The 25012-nt window shown below is 31.2% G+C and overlaps 2 protein-coding genes across 8 annotated transcripts in view; one reads left to right on the top strand and one right to left on the bottom strand.

The window, feature by feature from the left end:
• Window positions 1-5431, bottom strand: part of LOC127708373 (rap1 GTPase-GDP dissociation stimulator 1-B-like) — a 65621-nt gene extending 60190 nt beyond the window's left edge. For both annotated transcript variants that reach the window (XM_052213235.1, XM_052213237.1), the window contains exon 1: window positions 5412-5431. In XM_052213235.1, the coding sequence (XP_052069195.1) occupies window positions 5412-5415 (4 nt within the window). In that variant the 5' untranslated portion in view covers window positions 5416-5431. The remainder of the gene's footprint in view (window positions 1-5411) is intronic.
• A 77-nt stretch (window positions 5432-5508) lies between these two features.
• Window positions 5509-25012, top strand: part of LOC127708370 (sorbin and SH3 domain-containing protein 1-like) — a 129112-nt gene continuing 109608 nt past the window's right edge. For 4 of the 6 annotated variants that reach the window (XM_052213225.1, XM_052213224.1, XM_052213223.1 and 1 more), the window contains exon 1: window positions 5509-6039. In XM_052213225.1, coding sequence (XP_052069185.1) covers window positions 5947-6039 — 93 coding nt within the window. In that variant the 5' untranslated portion in view covers window positions 5509-5946. The remainder of the gene's footprint in view (window positions 6040-25012) is intronic. The other 2 variants (XM_052213222.1, XM_052213226.1) reach the window with 2 other exon arrangements.

Genomic DNA, 25012 nt, shown 5'->3' with positions numbered 1-25012 from the left:
AATAGACCTACATTTGTAAACAATGCATTTTAAATCAGTGAATGCATCTTAGAAATGTCTTAAAATGATATATATATATATATATTCAAAATCAATCCACTGATTTTTATATTGAAACTGTTTACTACACATTGCACGTTTCTCCTGACTCATCAAAAACATTGTGTTTTGATAAAGGCTCATAAATAACAGCAACATTTAAATAATGTCAAAATTCCAAAGATACTAAAGTATGACTAAGACCCTAAAATCCTCTTTGAAACTAAAATGAAGAGGTGCCAATACATGTAACAAAGCCAACTCAGTATCAATTATCTAGTACAAGTTCTTCTTTATAAACAAAACTTCTGAGTTCCATTGAATGCAATGCAATGATCACCGACAAAAATATAAGGTTGACAACTTTTTCAGTCTTTGGTGTCCTGGCGGAAGACAAAGTTTCTTAACTTACCCAACAAGTGTCCTGTTTATAGGAGTCCCATAAATCCACTTTGCTGGCAGAAATCAATTTTAAATAACTTGATATAGTGCTGAATATACATAAATATATTAGACACTAGTCAATAAGCAAACAATCACTCACTCATACTGCAATACAACAACAAAAAATACATGTCAGCGAGAGAGAGACCCACTTTCACATTTTTGTGTTAGACACAGAGACTGATGCATACAAAACAATTCATGTCCATAGGTTGTCAATTTTCATAAATTTTGACACTAGCAATTATTTCAGGATACATGTATGTTCTCCATAAATATAACTATTGTTAAAATCCAATGCAAGCACTATTTATTTTAGTTGGCATTTTCCAAAATAGTTGGCAACCAATAATTTTTGATACAGAGAATCATTTAAGAAAAGTAAATTATACCTACACATTTATTCTCATTGCCATCCTAGCAGAAACAGATTTTTCTCAAAATTTAAGATATTTCTTTAATAAAAAACAAAAGTTTTACCACAATTTTGACACCAGGGAACAATTTAGAGTGCATATTATACCAATAAACCATTTTTTGTTGAACTCTAATACAAAAAGATATTTCTCAAAAGCTTACTTTTTACACTATGTTTGATATCAAGAAACAATTTGGAATAGCATATTAAACCTAAAGATATCAATTTTTGTTCAAATCCTGCCATAAAAATTTGTAATTTTCTAACAAGCATATTTATAACATATTTTCTTAATTGGCAAATTCCATCACTTTACAAAAGCTTATAAAATCTATTTATATACACTTTTGTAGAAATTCTATTATTATAAAATAAGAAGACATTTCTCAGATCTTGTGATTTTTAACAAAAACTAAGTTTTCACCATATCACCATATCTATACCCCACTTTTCATTAAAAAAAACCCAATTTTTGACATGTACACTAGGAAACAAATTTGAATAGCATATTAAACCTATGCACCAATTTCTGTTGAAATCTTATAAGTCCGTTGTCCGTTGTCCGTCGTCATCATTAACTTTTTACATTTTGAACTTCTTCTAGAGAACCACTGAATGGAATGAAACCAAACATGGCATGAATGTTCCTTATGAGGTGCTGACCAAGTGTTGTTACTTTGTAGCTGATCCATAATCCAATATGGCCGCCAGCGGGGGACTTCTTTTAACATAGGACCCTATGGACAAAACATACAAATGTCTTCTTTTAGAGAACCACCGTATGGAATGAAACCAAACATAGAATAAATGTTCCTTATGAGGTGCTGACCAAGTGTTGTAACTTTGAAGCTAATCCATCATCCGAGATAGCCACCACAGAGGGACTTAGCTTAACATAAGACCGACCCTATGGGAAATACATACAAATGTCTTCCTTAAGAGAACCACTAAATGGAATGAAATAAAACATGGCATGAATGTTCCTTATGAGGTGCTGACCAAGTGTTGTAATTTTGTAGGCCATCAATCATCCAAGATCAGAGGCAGATTTAGAGGGTTTTCCAGGGGGCCCGGGCCCCCCCCTTTTGTGGGAAAAATTTGGTTGATTATTTCGGAAATCATTGAAGCATGACTGGAGCAGGCCCCCTCTTAGGCAGTCAGTGCCCCCCCCTTATGAAAATTTTTGGATCCGCCACTGAAGATGGCCGCCAGCGTGGACTTAGTTTAACATAGGACCCTATAGGAAATACATACAAATGTTTTCTTTTAGAGAACCACTGAATGGAATGAAACCAAACATGGCATGAATGTTCCTAATGAGGTGCTGGCCAAGTGTTGTTACTTTGCAGCCAATCAATCATCCAAGATGGCTGCCAGCGGGGAACTTAGTTTGACAAATTAAAGGACCCTATGGACAATACATACAAATGTCTTCTTTCAGGGAAACCACCAAACATGGCATGAATGTTCCTTATGAGGTGCTGACCAAGTGTTGTTACTTTGTAGAAAATCCATCAACACAGCGGACTTAGTTTAACAAAGGACCCTATGAGAAATATATACAAATGTCTTCTTCTAGAAAACCGCTTAATGGATTGAAACCAAACATGGTATGAATGTTTCTTTTGAAAGTGTTGACCAAGTGTTGTTACTTTGCAGCTGATTTGTCATCCAAGATGGCTGCCAGCAGGTGGAGTAAGTTTAACATAGGACCCTATGGAAATTCATACAACAGTTTTCTTCTAGAGAACCACTGAATAGAATGAAACCAAACATGGCATGAATGTTCCTAATGAGATGCTGACCAAGTGTTGTTACTTTGTAGAAAAACCATCATCCAAGTCGGCTGTCAGCAGGGGACTTAGTTTAACATAAGACCCTATGGGAAATACATACAAATGCTTCTTCTAGGGGAGCATTGAATGGAATGAAACCAAACATCGGTAAATGTTCCTCATGAGGTGCTGATGAAGACCTTAACACATGTATCTTTATAGATTGAGATATACTGTAAACTGAAAAAATATCAAGAAAAGAAGATCTACACATTAGTAAACATGAGCAAAATTGTCAATTGACATCTTGTTGGAGTTATTGTCCTTATACAGTCATTTTTCTACAATTTCAATGTATTTATTGGTAATTTCTGTAAACTTTACAAAAGTCTTCTGCTTTTGATTAAATTAGGGGGCCAATATTAAACCAAATTTGGCCTCAATCATTATTAGAGTATCTGTTATGATTTTAATCTATTTTTACATGCATGATTTCCAAAACCAAAGTACATTGTAGAATCAGGTGAGCGACACAGACTCTTCAGAGCCTCTAGTTGACAATTGGAATCAATTTGGAATAGTTTCATATATAAGAGAGAAGAAAGATAACAAAGGGATATTCAAACTCATCAGTCAAAAACAAACTGACAATGCCAAGGCAAAAAATGAAAAATGATCAAAAGGCAAACAACAGTATAAAAAAAAAACATGACATAGAAAACTAAAGATTGAGCAACATGAACCCCAACAAAAACCAGGAATATAAATCTATCAATTTTCATTGAAATCCTAGCACATAAATAATAGATGGTTCTCTTAATTTGTGAATTTTAAAATAAACTTTGTAAGTTTTTCATGGTAAATTTTAACCCCAAATCACAACTTACAAAATGTCAATTTTGTTGAAATTCTTACAAAAAAAGATGTTTCTCAAATTTTGTGATTTTTACCATAAGATTTTTGTTACAGTTTCTGTCCAAATTTCACAAAAAAAAAATCCCAAAAGTGTCTTCCTTTTATAGGTATCAACATTGCAAAAAAATTTTGGAAATTGATAGAGGAAATCAGACTAGAGACTCATTGTATATAACATAGAAGTTCTAACAGACAAACAGACAGACAGATATAGTGATTACTAAAAAACACTGCCGACTGGTCGGTGGAGCCCTAGCTACTTCTTAAAACCTAAAGAATTCTGTATAAATCCCATTTACTGTAATTTGATCATATAAAATTCTGCATGAGTAAATTATTAGGGAGCAAGTTCAAATATTGTTGATTATTGACCAATGATGGGAGTTCTTTTGTAGGTGCAAAACCATATCATTTCTAGTTCTTTATTGTTTCATGATATGTGCAGACCATTTCTTGTCCTGGTTTAGTTAAAACTTTGGTTACCTAGTACAGCCAACCTCTGTACCACAATCCAACAGTATCCATGCAAGTGTGAAGATGGAACATGTTTTTCATCTAACAAATATTGAAAAGGCATTTCAAAAGAGAAACAACATGTACATTGTGTCTTCTCATTCTAATCAGCCGCCATCATCAACTATTTGACAATCCTGCCACATTTTTGGAATGAGCAAATGAAATTAAAAAGAATTCAATAAACAAAAAAAGGGTGGGTTTACATACAGGTGCAAGTAAAAACAAGTCATATAAGTTTAATGACGGAGATAAGCATTGAAAGATTCAGGACCTAGGGACGATGTTACATACAAGGATATGAGAAAAATAGGTAAGTGTATTTGGAATCAGGTCTGTTTCCTCCCATAACACGTTCACCTCAATTTTTATGCAAATACAAGTTTGAATTAATAAAATGTTTTTAAGATGTATATATCATGTATATCAAAATATTTATATTTTCAGTTTTAAAAAATTCTGAATTTTTTCAATGAAGTATTTTTGTTTTAGTGATTAGATGGTTAACTATTTATGATACATGTAACTGTCGTAACAGTTATGTTGTTATTTACAAAGCTAATTTTGTATTAGTGTTATAATGAGTTGTAAAAATCATGAATGTTGTTATTAATAGCTTTGGTGTAGTTATCAAATATTTTAGTGCTCGTTTTGATTTGGAAAAGTGCATGATTTGAATGATTGTGTGAGCTGTTGATGTTTATGATTGCTTCCAAGCTTCAATGTCATTGTGACGAATTTGATGACCATTTGATACCTTCTGCCTTTCTTTTACAAAGTCTAAGATGAATGAACAAGCTAGGCCTTTGATCATTATGACAATATTCATGTGAAAGTGATTTTGGGCCAACAAACCAGGATTCAGTTCATATTGGGATGAATATACGGAACTAACTTTTAGACCATGCATCGTTAATTTTGTATCTTTTCGTCGCCGAGTATGCAATTTTTTGACACAGGACATAAAGCATTTTTCTATCTACATGTATTGTTACTGTAATGGTTGAAATAATAATGAAGGTTTAATGGTTTATTCATTGTATTGACTCATCATAACATCTTTCTATAATCTGTTTATATTGATTGATTGATTGGTGATTGCTTTACGCCGCAACAGCACAAACATGACAAAAAGGCTATATCGCGGCGATAATCTGTTTATAACAGTGAATTCAACGTTCAGTTGTTTTTTCCTCGTTTGCATTCAGAGAAAATAAAATCGAGGGGTTGGTGGTTACTGTGTTATCAATCTATTTCTAACATTAAAGTGGAGAAAGTTGAAAAACCTTTAAAAAATCCTTGCTTACCCATGACGAGTTTGTTTATCTTGACAAACCGGAAATGAATTAAAACATTCGATAACTCTCGGATTACTACCATGATTTGAAAGTAAAAAAGAAGGGCACATGCTGAGCAGATGATTTTTGTTTTGGTAAGGGATTATCCCACATTGCAGTTGTAAACAACTGTCTGATAAGTGTAGAACTGTTATTATGGTCATACTAAGGTATTAGTCTATCGAATTCTTCAATGTTTATACAGACTTAAGCAACAGAAGAATATTTTGGTTTCACTTTACTTTTTGATCTCTACGAAACCCTGTTGGAGATGCAGTACTGGATTTCGACAAAAAAAATCGACCTGAAATTAGTGTGATATTATTGTAAAATCAATAATTTTCAGCAAAGAAGATCTTTGTTACATTGTAGTTACATTTAATCTCATTCTTGAGTCTTCACAGGTGATGTATACCGTATAGATTTGGATTCCATACACACTAATCATCCCACTCGACTCTCACCTTAGTATTATTCTTTTGATGGCGGTTTCAACCGATTCGTAATGTCCTACACTGTAACTTTAATGGGTGGATCACCCTTGGGATTTAGATTCCAGGGAGGATGTGATTTCAACGAACCAATTAAAATAGCAAAGGTAAGTTTTCAAATGTTTTTGAAAGGTGTCAAAAGATTGCTAACAGTTTACAATAACTAAAAGTTTTGTAAACTTTTGTAATATATTAATAGTAGCACAAATACAAAAATGCAGCAGTATAAAAGTATGAACAATTTCCAAGCTACTTTTCAATGCATGAACTATTCTACAGTCATTTAAGAAGATAAAAATGGTATTTGCTGTAACTGTAAAATATATTCATGTTATATTTGTGTACAACTACATGTTCCAATATCCAGGAAAAGAAACAAAAACAAACATTTAAAGACTACAACATACAATTTATATGTTATATAGCAGTTTGATTTCTTGTGTTAATTGTTTGAAGTGTAATTTAAGTAAATATACAGACTATAATGTTCGTATTTATTATCTAATAAATGTAAACATGCACTGATAGATTCACATGAGACTGGTTTGGATGTGCTTGAGAGATTTTATAAGAAACTGAATAAAAATTTAAAACCATTAGGGATTTGTAGTGAATTAGTTTTTTATGTTAACCTGATAATAGTAGTCACCATTCTGTCATTCTTAATAGATTATTTGTCAACAATTTTACTTTGAATTGATAACTTTATAGTATTGTATGTAGCATATTGTGTGAATATGAAAATAGTTGAATAGGTCACATAATTTGATAGCACAAAGTTTTATAAGGTGTCCTATTAAATGTAGCCCTCAAAAAGAAATAGTTGTTATCTTTAATGATTTTGAATAAGAATTACATAGTTGAAGATTTGGATCAGTAAAAGTGATAACGATTATTTTGTTGTTTTTGCATCATCATTTTGAGAAGTAGTTTCTTGACTCATATTTAATAAGATGATTAAGGTAATATGAATGGTTCCATTGCTCTGTATCATGACTAGATCTGGCACAAGACAGGTAAATTTATTGTTTGGCATCAACCAGCATCAATCTTGCCGTTATAATCAAGGAAGTGATGTTCATCATTGCAGGCCAGGCTAATTAAAGTCTTCGTTTTTGGTTAATAAGCAACTATGTTAAATATTCCCACTGAGATGTATACACATACATGAAGTACATAATGTTGTGTCACAGTGTGTATGTTATGCATTTGGAGCTTCATATGACTGGTAATACATGTACCTACAATATATATGAGCATTATGAATTTTGAACAATCTAAATGCACTTTTAAACATTTAAACACAAGAAACTTAAGACCAATACAAAATGTATTGCAAAACTTGCTATTATACTAATCATAGCAACACGAAAAGTGGTAACATAAGAGACATAAACAACAAATTGGAAATTCCTTACACTATAGGGCCATGTATGATTGATTTAGAATACCCTTTCTTTCATTATTACCTTGTTCTTTTATTGCACACTTTAAAAACCTTTCAAAAATATTAAATTTACAATGTACAATGTATGCATACTATGTATATGCGCCTATTAACTAATTGTGATGCACTTGTTCCCTTAAAGTAGGAATTGTTAATTAAAATTCCGTTGTCTTATTAATATAATGAAGGTCATCTTCTTACGAAGAAATACAGTAATATTGTCAGTGTTATTTAAATTAAATAAACTCTACCCTATGTTGTCAGTTTTGAATAACAGTTGTAAATTCAAAGCTTTTGTTACACTCTAGATAAGAAATCAGTGCTTTAAATGGGTGTTTGACCAGTGACATACCTTATACACATTTTGGGATCATAACAACCAAGTATGAGTTGCAAGTTTGAATTTAAAGTTTTCCTTCTTAACCATTTCTACAAAAATGATTTAGGAGTTTTAAACAACTTGATTGCACAGGTGTGTTTTTTCGATACACAAATTTTTGGATAACACCCCCTCATATAGGATTTTATCATAATCACAATAACGTGGGTTATTGACAAGTAACAATTTCACTTGAGATGAACAACCACAGGCTTTAAACATATCACAGAAAAATATTTGATTTTCTTCCAAACTTTAAAACATAGATTAATTAACACTTCACCATTCTCTTTATTTTATCTGAATTGTGGGTTTCACTTTACACAGAGAATTGAAGAATAATATATTTTACTTTTACAGCTCAGTTTTATAAACTATTTGAATATTAGTACAAATTGAAATACATATGTAAAATATTGTTAGAAATAAATTATATAAAAAAATGTGGTAAGTCCACATAGAATGTTTGATAGAAATTAAACCTGGCTTACTAGTACTGTACTATTTTTATTAATCTAACAGGCTATGTGTTTGTGTATAAGTTGATTTCATATTTGGACTTGGGTCTATCCTTTCTAGTCATTTTGACAACAGAACAAATAATATTATATTGAAAGGTGGAATTAATCAAGTACACTTGTTTTACTAGAGAAAAAGAATTCATAGAATATACCCATAGTCTCTGCATGTTCTTTAAAAGTAGTCTAGTAGATCTATTTTCTAGAGCAAGCTCAAGAAAGGTATGTGAAATATATATGCAATAAAGGAGATATTTTTGAAACAGCAATGAGAACAAGCCTCCTTCCCCACTATATAACCTTAGTAATGAACAGACAGCCACACAGCCCCGGCCCACACTAGATAGCAATTAATCATTGGCCAGCTATCTTTTGATCACCCTCAGACCTGTATGTGCACCTGTAAGCTGTTAATTGAGAGATAATTGAAAATCTGAAAATCAAATCTAAATTCCTCTTATTGGCTCTATGAAAATAAAGCAACAACCACTGATATTAATACTTATTTTTCACGTGCATGTGACATATTAATGCAGAAAAGTTAACCTTGTCGTGAAAAAAATGATATTAAACTCCTCCATAGAACAAGTATCCCTCCACACCACAAACCCCTCCCTCTAAAAAAAAACCGCTGATATAGATTACAGAAACTAGCAATGACCAGTATCTTCCTTTGAGAGTAAATGCATAGTAGGGAGTAGTTTTGCATTAATTTAAGCCAATTCTTTTACCCTATCTGAAATTCTCTTTACTATTGATAAGGTAAGCAGAATCCTTCAATATTGATGAATATCACCCTTAGTCAACGACCAACCCTTCATATTTCAAGGGATTGCAATGAATATCAATGACCCACTACTACAGGACAGACATGATAAATCATGACCATAATTTTGTTGTGGCACTTAACAATTTTACTGTTTCAATTTTTTTTTAACATTTTATGATGTATATGCTTATAACTAGAATTGAATATCTTTAATATCTAGATAAAATTGTGTGTTTCTTAAAGTAATTCTGAAAAAATGTGATTAATTCAAATCTAAATTTAACTTATTTATAGTCCTCCAAATGGAAATCTTCATTTTTTCTCGTATAATACATGTACAAAAATGTAACCTTATATCATTATTTAGGGTACCATTGGTTTTTTTTAAATAGTGGAAGGTACATGTAACATTCCAACATTGAAGAGAAAGTTTCTTGGCAGACTTCTTTTGTAAATAGATAACTAACTGAGGCCAATTCATCTCTACTGAATCAGAAAAATATGTTGGAAAGTATTCAAAATAACTTCATAATTAACTGCATCAGTAAAAATTGAGATAAAACAATCGAAAGGCAATATATTATATACTCAAACTTATTTATAATGAGCATTTACCAAATCACTCAAAGTTATGTGTGTATGAAAAAGTTAGCAACTAAACATTTATTAAGAACATGCAAATACTGTGAATGAAAATCAATACATTTGTACATGATTAAGCTTCACCCCAAACTCTATAAATTGATGGAAAAAAATGGAACTTTTTACAAAACTTTTTCTGAAGTTTGGATCCTCAATGCTATTCAACTTTGTACTTTATTTGGCCTGTTTGACTTTTTTTGATTCGAGTGTCACTGATGAGTCTTTTGTAGATGATTTTGTGATTTACTCTAACAGTTAAATGTGAAACAAATTGATGGCTCTGTATATGTTTTTATTAGGAAGTGGTAGATAGAATTTGTTAACTAAAGTTTTCTAGTGAATTATTTATTAGCTTTAAAAACAAGATATACATGTATACATGTACTGATAGCATTACTGTCACTTTTAAGTTTTTAGTGCAAATCAGTTTTCTAGTTTCAGGTAAATTGTAAAACAAATCAGATTTCATTGTCTGCTTTCTACAATGTAGAACTAGCTTATAACTTATTGACAAATTAATTGTGCTGTACATAGTACTAAAATAGATGAAAGTGAAGATACAATAAAGTCCATTACTAGTATTTCCTGTGGTTGAAACTGAAATGGAAATTGACTTATGATAAGGGAGATAACTCTAGTGCCCTAGAACAAACAAAATACAGATTAAAATGTAGTTTGTTGTGTTATATTATTGAGTTGGGAAGTGGATAATTACTGAACTGATTGATGTTTTGACTCCAAATGATAACCTTGAATAATTTGTAAGAGATTTAAATCACCATGTGTTTGAAACCTAAAGCTCTATCTTTAGACACATGATATACTTGTATAATTACGGTATTAAACTTCTAAATGTCTCTTCCATTTTGCCTTGGGATAGGTATAAAATAGGACATAATATGTTTATCACTTTTTCTAAATACCATTTATTTTTATGACAGTTTTAAAAGATGAATGCATTTGGGATTTTAAAATTGTGGTTTATGTTACATGTACATTGTAAAGTTTTGGACGAGTGTATTGGCTATGTAAATATAATCCATAAAGATATTAATATCTTCACGTCTTATGCAAGCAAAAAAAAAAATGCTGGTTATTATAGTTGCCTTCTTTCTGAGGGGACTTGGCTGGTGTTCTGACGGATTCAGTATGTCTATCATGTATTTGTTCTTCAGATAAATGTATCTCCTCAAGAACAGGTGAAAAGGTCTAAGATTTCATCCTTTCTTTATATTACATTATTTTGCATCATGCATTTGGTGTTCCAAAAGAAAGATTTTACAACATAAATATACATGTAAATAGGCATCAAACTATGAGAAATCCTCTGTGTAGATATTCATGTGCATCTACAATCTGCCTTTCCCTTTAACCCTATAAATTGAATCTATTAAAATTTGTGGATGGTTTAGCAATTTATTGTATTTGTTTAGCAGTTCTTTAGATCTGCATTTAGGGTTCTAAAGGTTGGATTGAAGGAGCAGCTGTCTAACTATTTTGTATTTATATCGCAATCTGTTTCTTCTCTCATACCACAGAATGAATTTCAGCCAAACTTTCATGTATATCACTTTATTACTATGTTCATATATATGTGGTTGTAGTTGCATCCTCTTGGTTTTTGTTGCTTTTGGGTTTGGCAACTTTAATAAGGAGTAAAACTCAGTGGCTTCATAAAAACAACAAACAAATATTTTGCAATATTTTGTTCATCTTTTGATTTGTGCAACAAAAAAGTTGGTCTAAGATCTAAGAAGGAATTGTTAATCAATTGTTATGTCACAAACTATATAACTTCTTCATTGGTTTCTGCATTTATGATGCTTAATGTTAGATTTTATTTGTTTTCCTAAGAGGAAATTAATGTAGGAATGTTAAATGATACATATAATAGCATCCATGCCTAAGTACTTTTCTCCTCAATGCTATTGGAATCACACCTACAAATTAAATGTACAATGTTTCCAATGAAATAGTCATCTTCACAAAATTATGTACACATTGTTTATGAGTCTGTAACCAGTTACTGATGTATTGCATCAGAAATAATAATATAATTGAATAAGAGATACGAAGAAGAGTCATCTTGAAGAAAATTGTAACATAGACCATAGATGTATTTATACATCTATGCATAGATCTATTGTTACAAATTAAATCTGCTCCTTATTTATTTGAATAAAGATGTAAGCAGGTCTCTAATGTTTCATTGGTACTGGCAATTCTGAAGCTTTTTTATGCAGGTATAAAACCTTCAAAAATATACTCATGGTGATTTGTCAAACATGTGTAGTTGTACATGACTGTTCTTGATTCTATCTGTAATATTTCTGCAATAAAGTTTGATCCATCTGTCAATTAATGATAAGGTTCTATACATAGCACATTGGTTTCCTTGAAAGCATCATTAGTATGAAGTTGTATGAATGAACTACTGTTTTATGGAGTCATGGCAATGACCTAAGGTCAGGTCTTGAAGAGTTCAAACAGCTTCTGATTACATCTCAGCTGGTGGCACTTTTTGAAGTTAGTGGCAAATTTAAATGTTAATTCCTCAGTGGCTTATTTCATTATGTTAGTAGTTTGAATGTGATTATTTATCTGCTGTTGACTTTACAACATTCTTTAGTGCTGTTGGATTGATTTGCACGCCTAGTAAGTGTTAATGTTTTCTGCATGTGATAATTACTTGACATATATTGTGTAACAGTAAACTGGTACCTGATAGAGATAACAGTAGGGTTATTATTTGTACCTCACTTTGAATAATCACTGTAAAATTAGCACCTGTAAGTTCTGATATATAAAGTTTCATCAAAATTATTATGTATATCATTTACTGTATATATGTAGGGATTTGTTTGAGAAATGGTGAATTTCCGTTGACTTTTAACTTGACTATTGCATGATGTCAAAATATGCTAACTGGTGAAAAGTAAAACTAAAATAGTGTTTGAAAAATTTAAAGAGTTAAGATTTCTACATAAAGTTATGTAAGTTGCACATTGTTCAGACTGTATTCAAAGTCATATATCTATGAGAATAAAACAAGTACAATCCACATTTTGACAATGATAAATTTTGCATGGAAAGTAAAAACCATGGGAGTTTCAACATGTCATGTCTAGATATGAAGAAAAGGAGATGTGTGGTATTCCTAGATGAGACAACAACCCCATGACACAAACAATCAAAAGACTAGAGATAAAAATATACAGTCTTTTAACAATAGACAGTTGTCTTTTGGCTATTTTGGTTATTGGGTGTATACCCCACATCTCCTTTTAATCATGTTTGATTTCTTAGCATCACAATGAATACGTGAACTTATGGCAGATGATGTGTAGCAAGTATTGGTCAGACATTTCTAGTTTTGGAATTATTTCATTCCAAGGTTGATTTTTATAGTCAACATAAACTAGATTGAATCTCAATATTTCATGTTGTAAGCTTATATGTAAGTACATATAAAGAGGTGTCATTTAGTCATCTGTCTGTCCATCAGAAAGACATTGGATAGAAAAGTTTTCTTGTCTTTTATGAAAGGGAATGATTTTCATATATGATAATGCAGTGCCACTTCCTATTTGTTGTTAGTTGGAAATTTTACAACACTCATCGTGCAAGGCAAATTTTCGTCAAAGCTTTCTTGGTAACCTTGATCAGTTGAATGCAGTGACGCAGGTCCAAACTTGGTATTGGTCATCGTCATCTAAGTTATCAGTTTGAAATCTCAGTGACTGTGGTCACATTTAAAGCTACAATGTATTTGATTCATTTTCAGTGATCAACTTTTTATCTCAGTAAACAGTTTGAAATCTCAGTGACTGTGATTATGCTGATCAAACTTCATTCTCAGTGATCAATTTTTAATGTCAGTAATCAATTTGAAATCTCAGTGACTGTGATCTCAAATATATGAAGTGATCGTTCTTTATTCTTAGTGTTCAATCTTTCATTTCAGTATTATTGCGAACCCAATGAAAGTTTTCCACAGTGCCATCTCTATCTTGACCAGGTATTTAAACTTTTGCAAGTTCACCTGTCCTATTGAATAAATACAATAGCTATTGTTCTCTGTGTAGTTTATTCTCTGGGACCTTTAAATTTCTTCTAAGAGAAATCTATCAATCATTGATTAAATTACCTTGAGTAAAATAAAATTCTTATATATAAACAAAAATACTTTTTTTATACTCATTAATTGCGTGTGATGATGTATTTATTCAATATTAATAATATATTTTCATTCAGTTTAATATAAACATTGATTCAATCATAAAAATTTGATTTCTAACAAAAGTTTTATCAATGTTCCTATTGAAATTTGATTTTTTTTTTGTTTAGTTATAGAATACATTTAAGATCTTAATTTGAAACATCATTATTTTCAAGTTCTTATTCATGTCAAACAAATTTTTTTTTAAAAGGAACAATGTTGAAAGTTTTGTCAGAAATCAACTTTTTATGATTAAATCCATGTTTATATTAAACTGAATGAAAATATATTATTAATATTGAATAACTACATCATCACACGCAGTTAGTGAATATAAAAACAGTATTTTTGTCTATATATAAGAATTTTTTTTTACTCAGGTAATTTAATCAATGAATGATAGATTTCTCTTAGAAGAAATTTAAAGTTCCCAGAGAATAAACTACACAGAGAACAATAGCTATTGTATTTATTCAATAGGACAGGTGAACTTGCAAAAGTTTAAATACCTGGTCAAGATAGAGATGGCACTGTGGAAAACTTTCATTGGGTTCGCAATAAATCAGTTTGAAATCTCAGTGACTGTGATCACATTTAAACTCAGTGGTCAATGTATAATTACAGTAATTAGTTTGAAATCTCAGTGACTAATCACACTATGTGGTCAGTATTCATTCTTTATATGATAAATCTTTAATAACAGTACTCAGTGACTGTGATCACTCTTACATGTACTTAGTGATCAGTTTTCATTTAATCTCAGTTATCAGTCTGAATCTCAACGTATGTGACCTCACTTAAACTCAGTGATCAATCTTTAATGTCACTATTCATTAAGAAATCTCAATGTCTGTGATTTCACTTAAACTCAGTGATCAATCTTTAATCTCACTATTCATTAAGAAATCTCAATGTCTGTGACTTCGCTTAAACTCAGTGATCAATCTTTAATCTCATTATTCATTAAGAAATCTCAATGTCTGTGATTTCACTTAAACTCAGTGATCAATCTTTAATCTCACTATTCATTAAGAAATCTCAGTGTCTGTGACTTCACTTAAAATCAGTGATCAATCTTTAATCAAAGTATTCAGTAAGAAATCTCAATGTCTTTGACTTCATTTAAACTCAGTGATCAATCTTTAATCTGATTCAGTAAGAAATCTCAATGTCTGTGACTTCACTTAAACTCAGTGACCAATCCTTAATCTAAGTATTCAGTAAGAAATCTCAATGTCTGTGACTTCACTTAAACTCAGTGATCAATCTTTAATCGAAGTATTCAGTAAGAAATCTCAGTGACTGTGAACAACCTCTTATCTCAGTAATCAGTTTTAAATCTTAGTGACTGTGATCACACTTAAGTTATCAGTCTTCATTCTTAGTGATCAACCTCTAATCTCAGTAATCAATGACTGTTGTCACTCTTACATAGTACTCAGTTGTAAGTCTCATTGAACAATGATATACCTACAATATTAAATTTATTTTTGACACTTGTTAAGTTCATCAAGCTGTGAGACAGTTTTACTGCATTTTTGTTATTTTTAGATTTTTAAAACTATTTATGTATTTTAAACATGCATCTATGTATATTAGTATCAGAAGGTTGTTGGAATCATGAAATTTGAAATTTTTGAGATACTAAAATTGTGCTGACAAAAAGTCTGTTTTTTTAAATCACCTGTTTCCGTTACCTTCTTACTGAATTCTAAGTTTTAAAACTGAGGCAAAGCTGATATATTTTTGATATTTTGACACTGACATGGATAATCTTATCATTTTTAAGAACATGATGGTTACATCACTTTGGAGCCACTCCAGGAATGATTTCTGCTTGGTGTGATGCCAATCATTAAGTTATAGGTACACTGTATAATATGTCTTTCATTAATTACACACTATTGCAAATATTACAGACACCTTTGTTTATATGTATGTGTGTCTGAATCTTTTGATAAGTCTGGTTTTTGAGGGTTAATATATATATATATATACTTGGGTTGAATAACAATGATACGGTTGAGTTTTTTCATAAAGATTGATGAGATTTTAAATTTCTCAGTGAATGCACATCAGAGATGATAGAGAGGTATTCTCTTATTTTATTGAGACAATATCTAAACCTCTCCTTGTTTAAAAGAGACCACTGATATAGGTAACTATATGGTATTGATTTTGTCCATTGTTGAGGCTGAACAGTGCCCTATAGTTGATTACATCCTTGTCCTTTGGTCTCACTCAGATAGATAGTTGTCTCATTGGGCTTGGAACAGACCATCATCCCCTTATTTATACTGGTTTTTTTTTTTAAATGCAGTTAAAATGTGCTTTCTCATTGAGTTGTCTCATTGGCACTCATACCACATCTTCTTATTTATATTTCTATCTGTTTAAAACCTTAAAATACAGGAGAGTACCTATATATTACTGACATTCATGTTATTTACGGTCATTAAGATAAGGGAGTTTACTTTGACAGCATGCGGTCAGTTATTTCTCACCTCTTTTCAAGTGATCATACACCTTTCCCAAAATAGCATCACCTCATATCACTCACCAGATTCTTTGTGCTGTTATATATCATTATTTTTTAAGATTTCTTGATGTAAAAGGTTATGTACTGACTATAATGCACTCACCTTTAATATGAAGGTAGTGTACCAAATAGCAGTTTGGATTCCTACATTAAGGTTTAGACAGGTAAACTCCAGAGTGAAACCCTTCTCCCCTGTAGAACTAAATACCTATTTGACCTGAATGATTTTAACAGAGCAGGGATACAAGGTTGCTGAGCTAACTGATGAATATTAACAAAGTCATACAGATGCACACAAATGGCAAACTTCTTCTGGTAAAGACATAGCTTGAAGCATACCAATTGTTGTAATAGAAATGTGATCACTTGAACTGTGAAGTATTGCCTTATTCATTCAACATGTTCAAAGGCATAAATGTGATCCATATAAGGTGTATTTGTATTTTTTTTATGCCCCGACCGTAGCGGAGGGCATTAAGTTTTACCCTTGTCCGTCTGTCCGTCCGTCCATCCGTCTGTACGTCCCAAATTTAAAGTTGGTTTCCGTTCTCTAACTTTAGATTGCCTCAACCAAATGTTATGAAACTTATACACAATGCTTACTACCATAAAATACAGATCAAGTTTGAAATTGGGTGGCGTCACTTTTACCATTCTTAAATTATAGAATTCAATACTTATCCTTATACTGAAATTTTTAAAATGATGTGACATCTTGACAGTTAATTTTGTTATTGTTAACAATAACAGTGCATGTATCTAGACTGTGTCCCATTATCTAGACATTAGCTTAATGATAACATGTTTTAGGTCAAATGTCTCCCGCTGACCTGTGGCTAGAAATGAAATCTTTATATTTTAATCCATACACCTTTTGCTTTTTATCAGTTAATGTATGGAGGATAAGTAGTGCTGGAGATGGTTTTGATAGGATCTCTCTATATACTGTGGATTAATTATTATAGAAATAAGGAGATGTGGTATGATTGCCAATGAGACGACTATCCACTAAAGTTTAAATGAAGTGAATGTAAGCAATTATAGGCAACTGTATGGTCTTCAACAATGAGAAAAACCCATACTGTACAGACAGCTATTAAAGGCCCCAACATAAAAAATATGAAACAATTCAATTGAGAAAACTAACGGCCTAATTCATAACAAAACAATTTACAAAAAACAAATACAACAGACATGAACCAATGACAACCACTGAATTACAGGCTCCTGACTTGGAACAGGAACATAAAGAATGTGGTGGGGTTAAACATGTTTGTGGGCACTAAACTCTCCCTCTTTGTTTGATACCAATATTTGTGTGGATTTTGTGGGTTCAGGGGAATCAAAAGTTTTAACTGTTCAAGGAATTACAACTTTTCTATAGGAATGACTTTGGCAAAACCAAGAAATCAAATATCCACGAAAAGTTTTCCTCAATCCACCAAAAATTGGTATCCGCTAAAATAAATGAACCAACGGTAGGTGCGAAATAAATTCGATCTCTCCGTACTTTGTGTGTAGGCTATCCACTTCTAGAGTAAGATGATCAGAGGATGATCACCAACTGTGTTATAATGATGTGATGACAAGATTGCTGTTAAGAAAAATATGATTCATGAAGGATTAGCACAGCATGATAATAGATACCATCAAATAAATCTGTCTGAATACACACTTCTTATGTCCATACAAATTGATCTGTAACCACTTAACTGATAAATGTTTAGCTGTATACTCTGTTTTATTGGAAGTTTTTACTCTAAACATGGTAATCAACAGCTCTATACTTATTTCACAGTTAAGTGTTTTACTCTGTGTTTTGAACTCAATAACATAGAATGACCTAAACAGAACTAGCCTACATTTTTTAATGAGTTTAATTGGTTGTTCTCCAGTTTTTAGAGAGGACCCTGTGACTGAGTGGTCTAAATAGTTCATCCAAAGTGTTCACTTGCCCATCAACACTGAGGTTGTGAGTTATGACTTTAATCTTAATTGACTATGATTTGCCAGTTATCCTGCAGAAGGTTGGTGTTTCTATTCAGGTACTCCAGCTTCCTCCACCAATGAAAACTGGCTGCCATCATATAGCTTAAAGTGCTAAAATTGACAATAATCACCAACAATCAATCAATACAGTTGTTGTCTCCCATGTGGAAAGCGACACATTGGTGGTGCTTTTCCAGCTGCGGCATAGGATGTGTCAACAATTGTTAAGTTTTCTACTTAAGTCAGTTTTGTAGGAACTACTTGTGATAGATCAATGATATTTTGTACAAATGTGCATTACTATCAAAACATATCAGTTTGGAGACTATTTCGAGGCCCTGCCCCTAGGTCATAGTCCAGCGACTTACAATTATTAAGCTATTTTCAATGTAACGTTTTCTGCTTAAGTTAGTTTGATAGGAACTACTTGTGATAGATCAATGATATGTTCTATAATGTTGCATTACTATCAGTTTGTAGAGCTTGTCTATATTCGCCCTTTTAGTGGGTTATACAAGTTTTTTTTAATCTAGATCGTTTCATGCAACTTTTGTATCGTATTCTTTGGCAGGTGAATGTTAAGGGTTTATCCCAGTCCACACCAAAAAGTTGATGTAATGCAGTCTATGATGGTAAAGATGGAGATTGGTTTTTACATCTATTCCTTTTTCCTTACAGTATTTCCTTCTTTTCCTTTAATTTTAGTCAAATTTTATTTACCATGAGCTTTTTCCAAAATGATGATAACACGACCTGTGTGAACATTAGACCATGATTATGCAGATTTGAAAGAGATAAAGAATTACATGTGATCAGCATCGCCTAATCTAAAAAGTGAAACATGCAACTTTATAAAGTAATGAGTAATAGTAGTGTTTACAAAGTATTCTTTGTACCATTCAACTTGTACCACTGTGTAACAGCTTATAATACGTACTGTAGATCAGTGGTTTTATCTCTGCTCTTGAAACTCTGTTGTCTTTGTATATAACGTTCTTTAACACCATCAAACAAACAAACGTAATTGTTTATGATGAAAAACAAAGTATCTTCTTACTACAGTGATTCATGAAAGATTAGCCGAACCTGATGAAAGATACATATTTAATAAAACATTAATATTACTTCCCTGTTCATTTCTGATGTCCATTATTCATCAGAAACTTTGTGGTATCTTTTACCACTTTATATCATATAAAACATTATTTATATACTGCTGGGTATTGATCTCATTATCTATTGCAATCTATTTACACTTGCAATGAATCAAAGTAGATGTGGGGTATACTTCAGTTAGACAGCAACCCAATAACATCTAGAGGTCATTATAACGTTCAATATGTTAAACTCTAATAGCCATTTCTATAAATAAATAAAAAATAGGGAGATAGGGTATGATGATGAATGAGACATCTTTCCCTGAGAAACATGATTAGGATGTTAACAGATATAGTGTACTATATGGCCTGCAATAATGTGCAACATCTATACCATATATAGTAAGCTATAAAGGACCCTCATGACAAATTGTGAAAAAATTCAAACAAGAAAACCAACAGCCTAATTCTAGATCCTTTTCTGCCATTTCTGTAATTCATAGGGAAGCAAGGTAGATCTTTATAGTTTGAATGTACAATTTCAAGTTTTATAGGAACATTAGCTGTCAAATTCATGCAACCATTATTTCAGTCTGACTAAAAGCCAGCCCCACTATCCACTAGGGTTTGAACGCAGCAACTATCCTCCAGACCCTAAAAATGCAAGTGGATTGTGGGGCTGGCTTTAGTCGGACTGAATCAAAGGTAACATAAGAATTCAAATAAGTTGAATCATTGACTTGCAAGCCAATAATACATTTCTGATGTTTTTGTTGAGCTTATTTTGACAAAATTGAACCAAACTGACAGCTTATATGGAAATATTATTTCAATATTCTGCTTTGATAAATGTTTAAAAACAAAAATCATATTTTTAATTTTTAGTCAAAATTGTAGCTATAAATTCCCCTTCAACAGTTATTTTGGAATAAGTGGTTCAATAACAGGTAGATGAAAGTATAGAACCATTGTTATGATGCCTATCCTTTGATATGTGAACGTGCATTAATAGTTTAACTTTTGACAACTTTTTTTATCCGTGATATTAAAGATTACTCTACCTGATGAGATATGATGTAATCAAGTATGCAGGTGAAAAAATTAAATTAAAAAGACTTGTTTACCATAACATGTAAATCAACGTAGAAATACCTTTAACAAAATTTGATTTATAAACCTTTATATATTCTATCACATTATGTTAAACTAGTTTTTCTCAGGACTTTCGGGTAAGTAAAGTTTTCTTCTATCATTTCCCATACCATTTTCACATCTTAATTTCACGGAAATGAGTAAAAAGAGACCTGAAATGAAAACTTAAGGAATTTTAAAAAGGGAAGAAGTACTTTTTTGTTATAAGGTAATAGTTTTTTTTACATGTGGAATAGGAGGGTGATTATCCAAAACCCCAAGCTTATTTTGAACAGACTGATATTGAGGGTAATTTTTTAACTGAAAAATTTCCAAATGTGACCCCTAACTTATTCAAATTAGTACTTGTTTTTCAATAAACAAAAAGCAAATAGGGTTCTACAGTTAATAATTACAAGGAGTGTGATACAAACAAAGTTGTCATTCCATTCTGATATGGGCTCTTTAAATCAGTTGCAGAAATTTGTAATCAGTAGCAATGGTAGTATTTCAGAAATGAATATTGCCCAATCAAGGCCATGTAAAGAACTTGAATTTGTATTTGTATATGATATTAAGGATAGAGGTTACAGTTCAAGGTGATAGCATTACAGAAAAATTTAAAGTGTGTCAATTGATCTGTGTGTACATATAATTTATAAAACACTATATAGGGTATCACATGCATCAAGTATTCTCAAAATAGCACAATGATTCCTCATGATGAGAAGATGAATTGCATTTGATATTGAGGACAAAGATGGTCACCTTATGGTATAATAAAAAAGCTTGTAGTCACTAAAAGGTTACCTTTTACACCAGACTTGGTAAAATTATTTTAAGTGAGGAGAGGATAAACCCTTTTTATTATCAAGTTCAGAGGTCAAGGTTAACTGAGAAGATTATGAAAAGGATTGTATGCACTGTAGTGCATGCATTAAGGGTCGAGTTATTGTCATACCTAATTAAAGATTTCCAATGAGAATTGAATAAATTTTATTCAAATGTCAAGGTCAAAAACTTTACTGAAAGGTCAAAATTGTTTGATCAAGGAAACTGAACTATTCAGATGATGTTTGATTTCAAGTGGATGCTCTGTTTTGATATGGCCTTATTTTTACATATATATAGAGATTAAGAAGGCCACTGAACAAAACGTTTATAAAATAAACACCAAATGTTGAATACTAAAAGGAACTATTAAGAGGTATTGTAAAATTCTTGAGAAACTTGTGATCACCTAATTAAATCAATTAACAATCAATAAATGTCTTATCTACCTATTTCTTTGCCTGAAGAATCATGCGTATCAAAGGCACTAAGTTAAATTGCTTATTTTTTTAAATAGCTTAATACCTTGAGAATTTCATAGGACATATTGTACAAAGCGAACCAAGTCACCCTAGCCAAATTACAATCTCATGCCCAAGTGATAATTGTGTAATCTAATTGATGAAGAGTATTGTGAGAAGTTTGTAGTAGTGTCTTAGAAAAGACAATTGTTCAGTAACTTCAGTTTGATAATTTGGAATTTTGATGTTTGTCTATAAGGTAAGTACCATACATTTTCTTTAATCAACAACTTTTTTCTATGAAATCTAGAACAAACTGAATTTTACTGGATACATTTAAATATCGAAAACTATAATCAGAACTTAAAATATTAGCTTTCTTTATATAAGCTTTCATAAATGGTGTTTGTGCTAGTTGTAATATAACAAATAAAGATACCTTGGTTTTTCTTGCAAGCATATTTTCCAAGGTAATGAATTAACCTAAAATGCTAAAAAAAAAATTTACTTGGCTGTCCTCATAACACAATTTTTGAAAGTGAGTCCCCTTTGACAAAAAATAAAACTTATCTCCACTTCAAATTCAAGTGGGGCAGATACAATATGACAATAAAGTTTGCACTAAAGTCAAAATAAATACATTGATCAGCACATACATGTATACATTTAGACTTTAAATTTTCCAAGGAAATCCCCTGATTTTGCAGTATGAAATATGAATAACCTGTCAGGTGCATGATGAAAATATTAAAATATCATTATGATATTTAAACTTGTTTCAATAAAAATGCAGACAAAAGGCCTTTAGAAATTTTTTTTTATCAAAGTTCAATTTGAATTTGATGTATATCAATATTGATTGTATGATAAAACAAATTGCATGTATATATAGCACAGCAAGAGGAAAGATAATAAAATATTATAAAAATATTTCAGTGTTTGGAAAACATGTATGTTTCCTTCAATATATCATCAAGGGGAAAGATCATTGCTTAAGAAGGCTTAGAAGAAAATCTCATTTTAATTGGTCAGATATTATTAAGGGATTATGAAATGGTATAGTAATCCAAACTTTTAATGGAATAACAATATACTACTAGTATTAAAATACATACATTGTAGAAGTAAAAATTATATTGATATATGTTTGTAGTAAATGTATATCTAGTTAAAATAATACTGAGGGTTTATTTTAATGGGATTACGTATGGGATAGTAGTGTTCAATATTATACTAAGTCAGGGTTCATTGTACTGGTCGATACAACAGCTTATTTATTTTTCAGTAGTTAATAATACATAGTACAGAAAAATGAGTTCAAGATCAAGGGCCAGGTAGACCCCAAGTTCCAACATCATTGTCCAACACAAAATAAGTACCCATCCTCTTTTTGATTTTACCCAGTTAACTTTTGGACATTAATCTTACAGTACTTATTCAGAAGGCTTTGCCCTATCACAATGCAAATTGCTAAAAAAGTTTTACCAAATTGCAGATCTTGATGTCCTTTTACCTTATATGAGAAACTTTTGTTACGAAGTTTCTCTCTGTCATATTTTCATTGTCCTTGACCTCATTTTCATGGTTCAGGGACTGCTTATGTCATGTGAATTTCTCATTTATTATGAGTCCTGGTAGAAGGATAATAGTATTTGGTATATGGTTATTTTTTTTATGGTATCCTTGCAAGATCTATTTCAGACAGGGTTCACCTGACCTCAACCTCATTTCATGCATCAAGGTTGAAGTTATTTCATTGGGTCAATTTTTTAAAGACTTTCAACATAAAATAAATCATGATCAATAAAGCAGGCGAGACATTTCAGCATGTGTACTCTAGTTTATACACATCTGATGATTTAAAGATTTATGGCCCATACAAGGAGTGAAATGGGTCATGCTGACAAAATGTTACACCTTTTCTTGTTTTTGGTGGCAGGAAAGTTAAACTCACAAAACTGGATCATTCTCAATATCATTCTTCACTTTCATGGCAAATACCGGTAATGACATTTTATCTCTATAGGTATCTGGTGTTAAGAAACCCTATGACGGCACTTGTGTCTATCAGGTTTCACTGTTTCATGTCAAAATTGTTTGCATTTTAATAATTTTCACCTTCTGAAATTAAAGTTTTGGAGCAACCATATTTGTAAACTAGTGTTTTAAATATGGTAATTAGACATGAAAACCATAACATTTATTTCATGTTTAACAACCGAAAAATTACGTTTGATTTAAATAGTAAGTTACTACTGTTTGTAGATCTTTGATATAAATAAAGGTTTTTATTGATTCTTATGTGAAATTAGTTGTTAATGCATCCAGGTGATCTTATGGTGTCTTCTCAAGTTCTGTTAAATATTACAAAGATATGATGATAACTGGTACCAAGTAAAATAAGATCTAAAGGTCAAAATAAAATCCAGCTGATATAATATTTGGTTTCATTCTTTTATAATGGTCCTGAAACCAAAACTTTTCAAGTTTGATTAAATTAGGAGTAATCATCTTTTTATAAAGTCATACACTTTGAGTAAGATTTTATGTTTTGTATAAAATTCACAAATTGAAGGGTAGCTGAACGTCAGATCACCTTTGAAATGTGCTTTTCTGATGTTTTGAATGTTGTGAATCTGAATTTCTTCCTGAATATGGATGAAATATTTTCCGCTGTACATTACAAAAATGAGACTTTAACTGGAGAAGGCCAAGTGATGACAAGAATTCCATTTGAAACCCCTTCATGTATGCATATTCTTATTCTGTCATCAAGGATGATGTTAAAGGAAGAATTTGAAAAAAATTACTATAGTCAATTGTAAATATATGTGTTGCTTAACTTACATGCTTACAATACACCTTTATATGAAAAGAGTTTTGTAAGTTACTGCATAAAAACATACATACATGTGTTATACAAAAATTAAGAAAAACTTGACTAAAATAAAGAAAACTGTGATATGATAAAATCACAAATTAATAAACTGAAAATTGTCTCAATACTTTTAAGGCTATTTTTGTGTTTGTCAATATATTAATTCAACTTTTATATTGT

This window comes from Mytilus californianus, unplaced genomic scaffold (genome assembly GCF_021869535.1).
Source record: "Mytilus californianus isolate M0D057914Y unplaced genomic scaffold, xbMytCali1.0.p SCAF_7, whole genome shotgun sequence".
NCBI lineage: Eukaryota > Metazoa > Mollusca > Bivalvia > Mytilida > Mytilidae > Mytilus > Mytilus californianus.
Note: the sequence above shows the minus strand (reverse complement) of the source record. Positions and strands in the feature narration are given on the sequence as shown.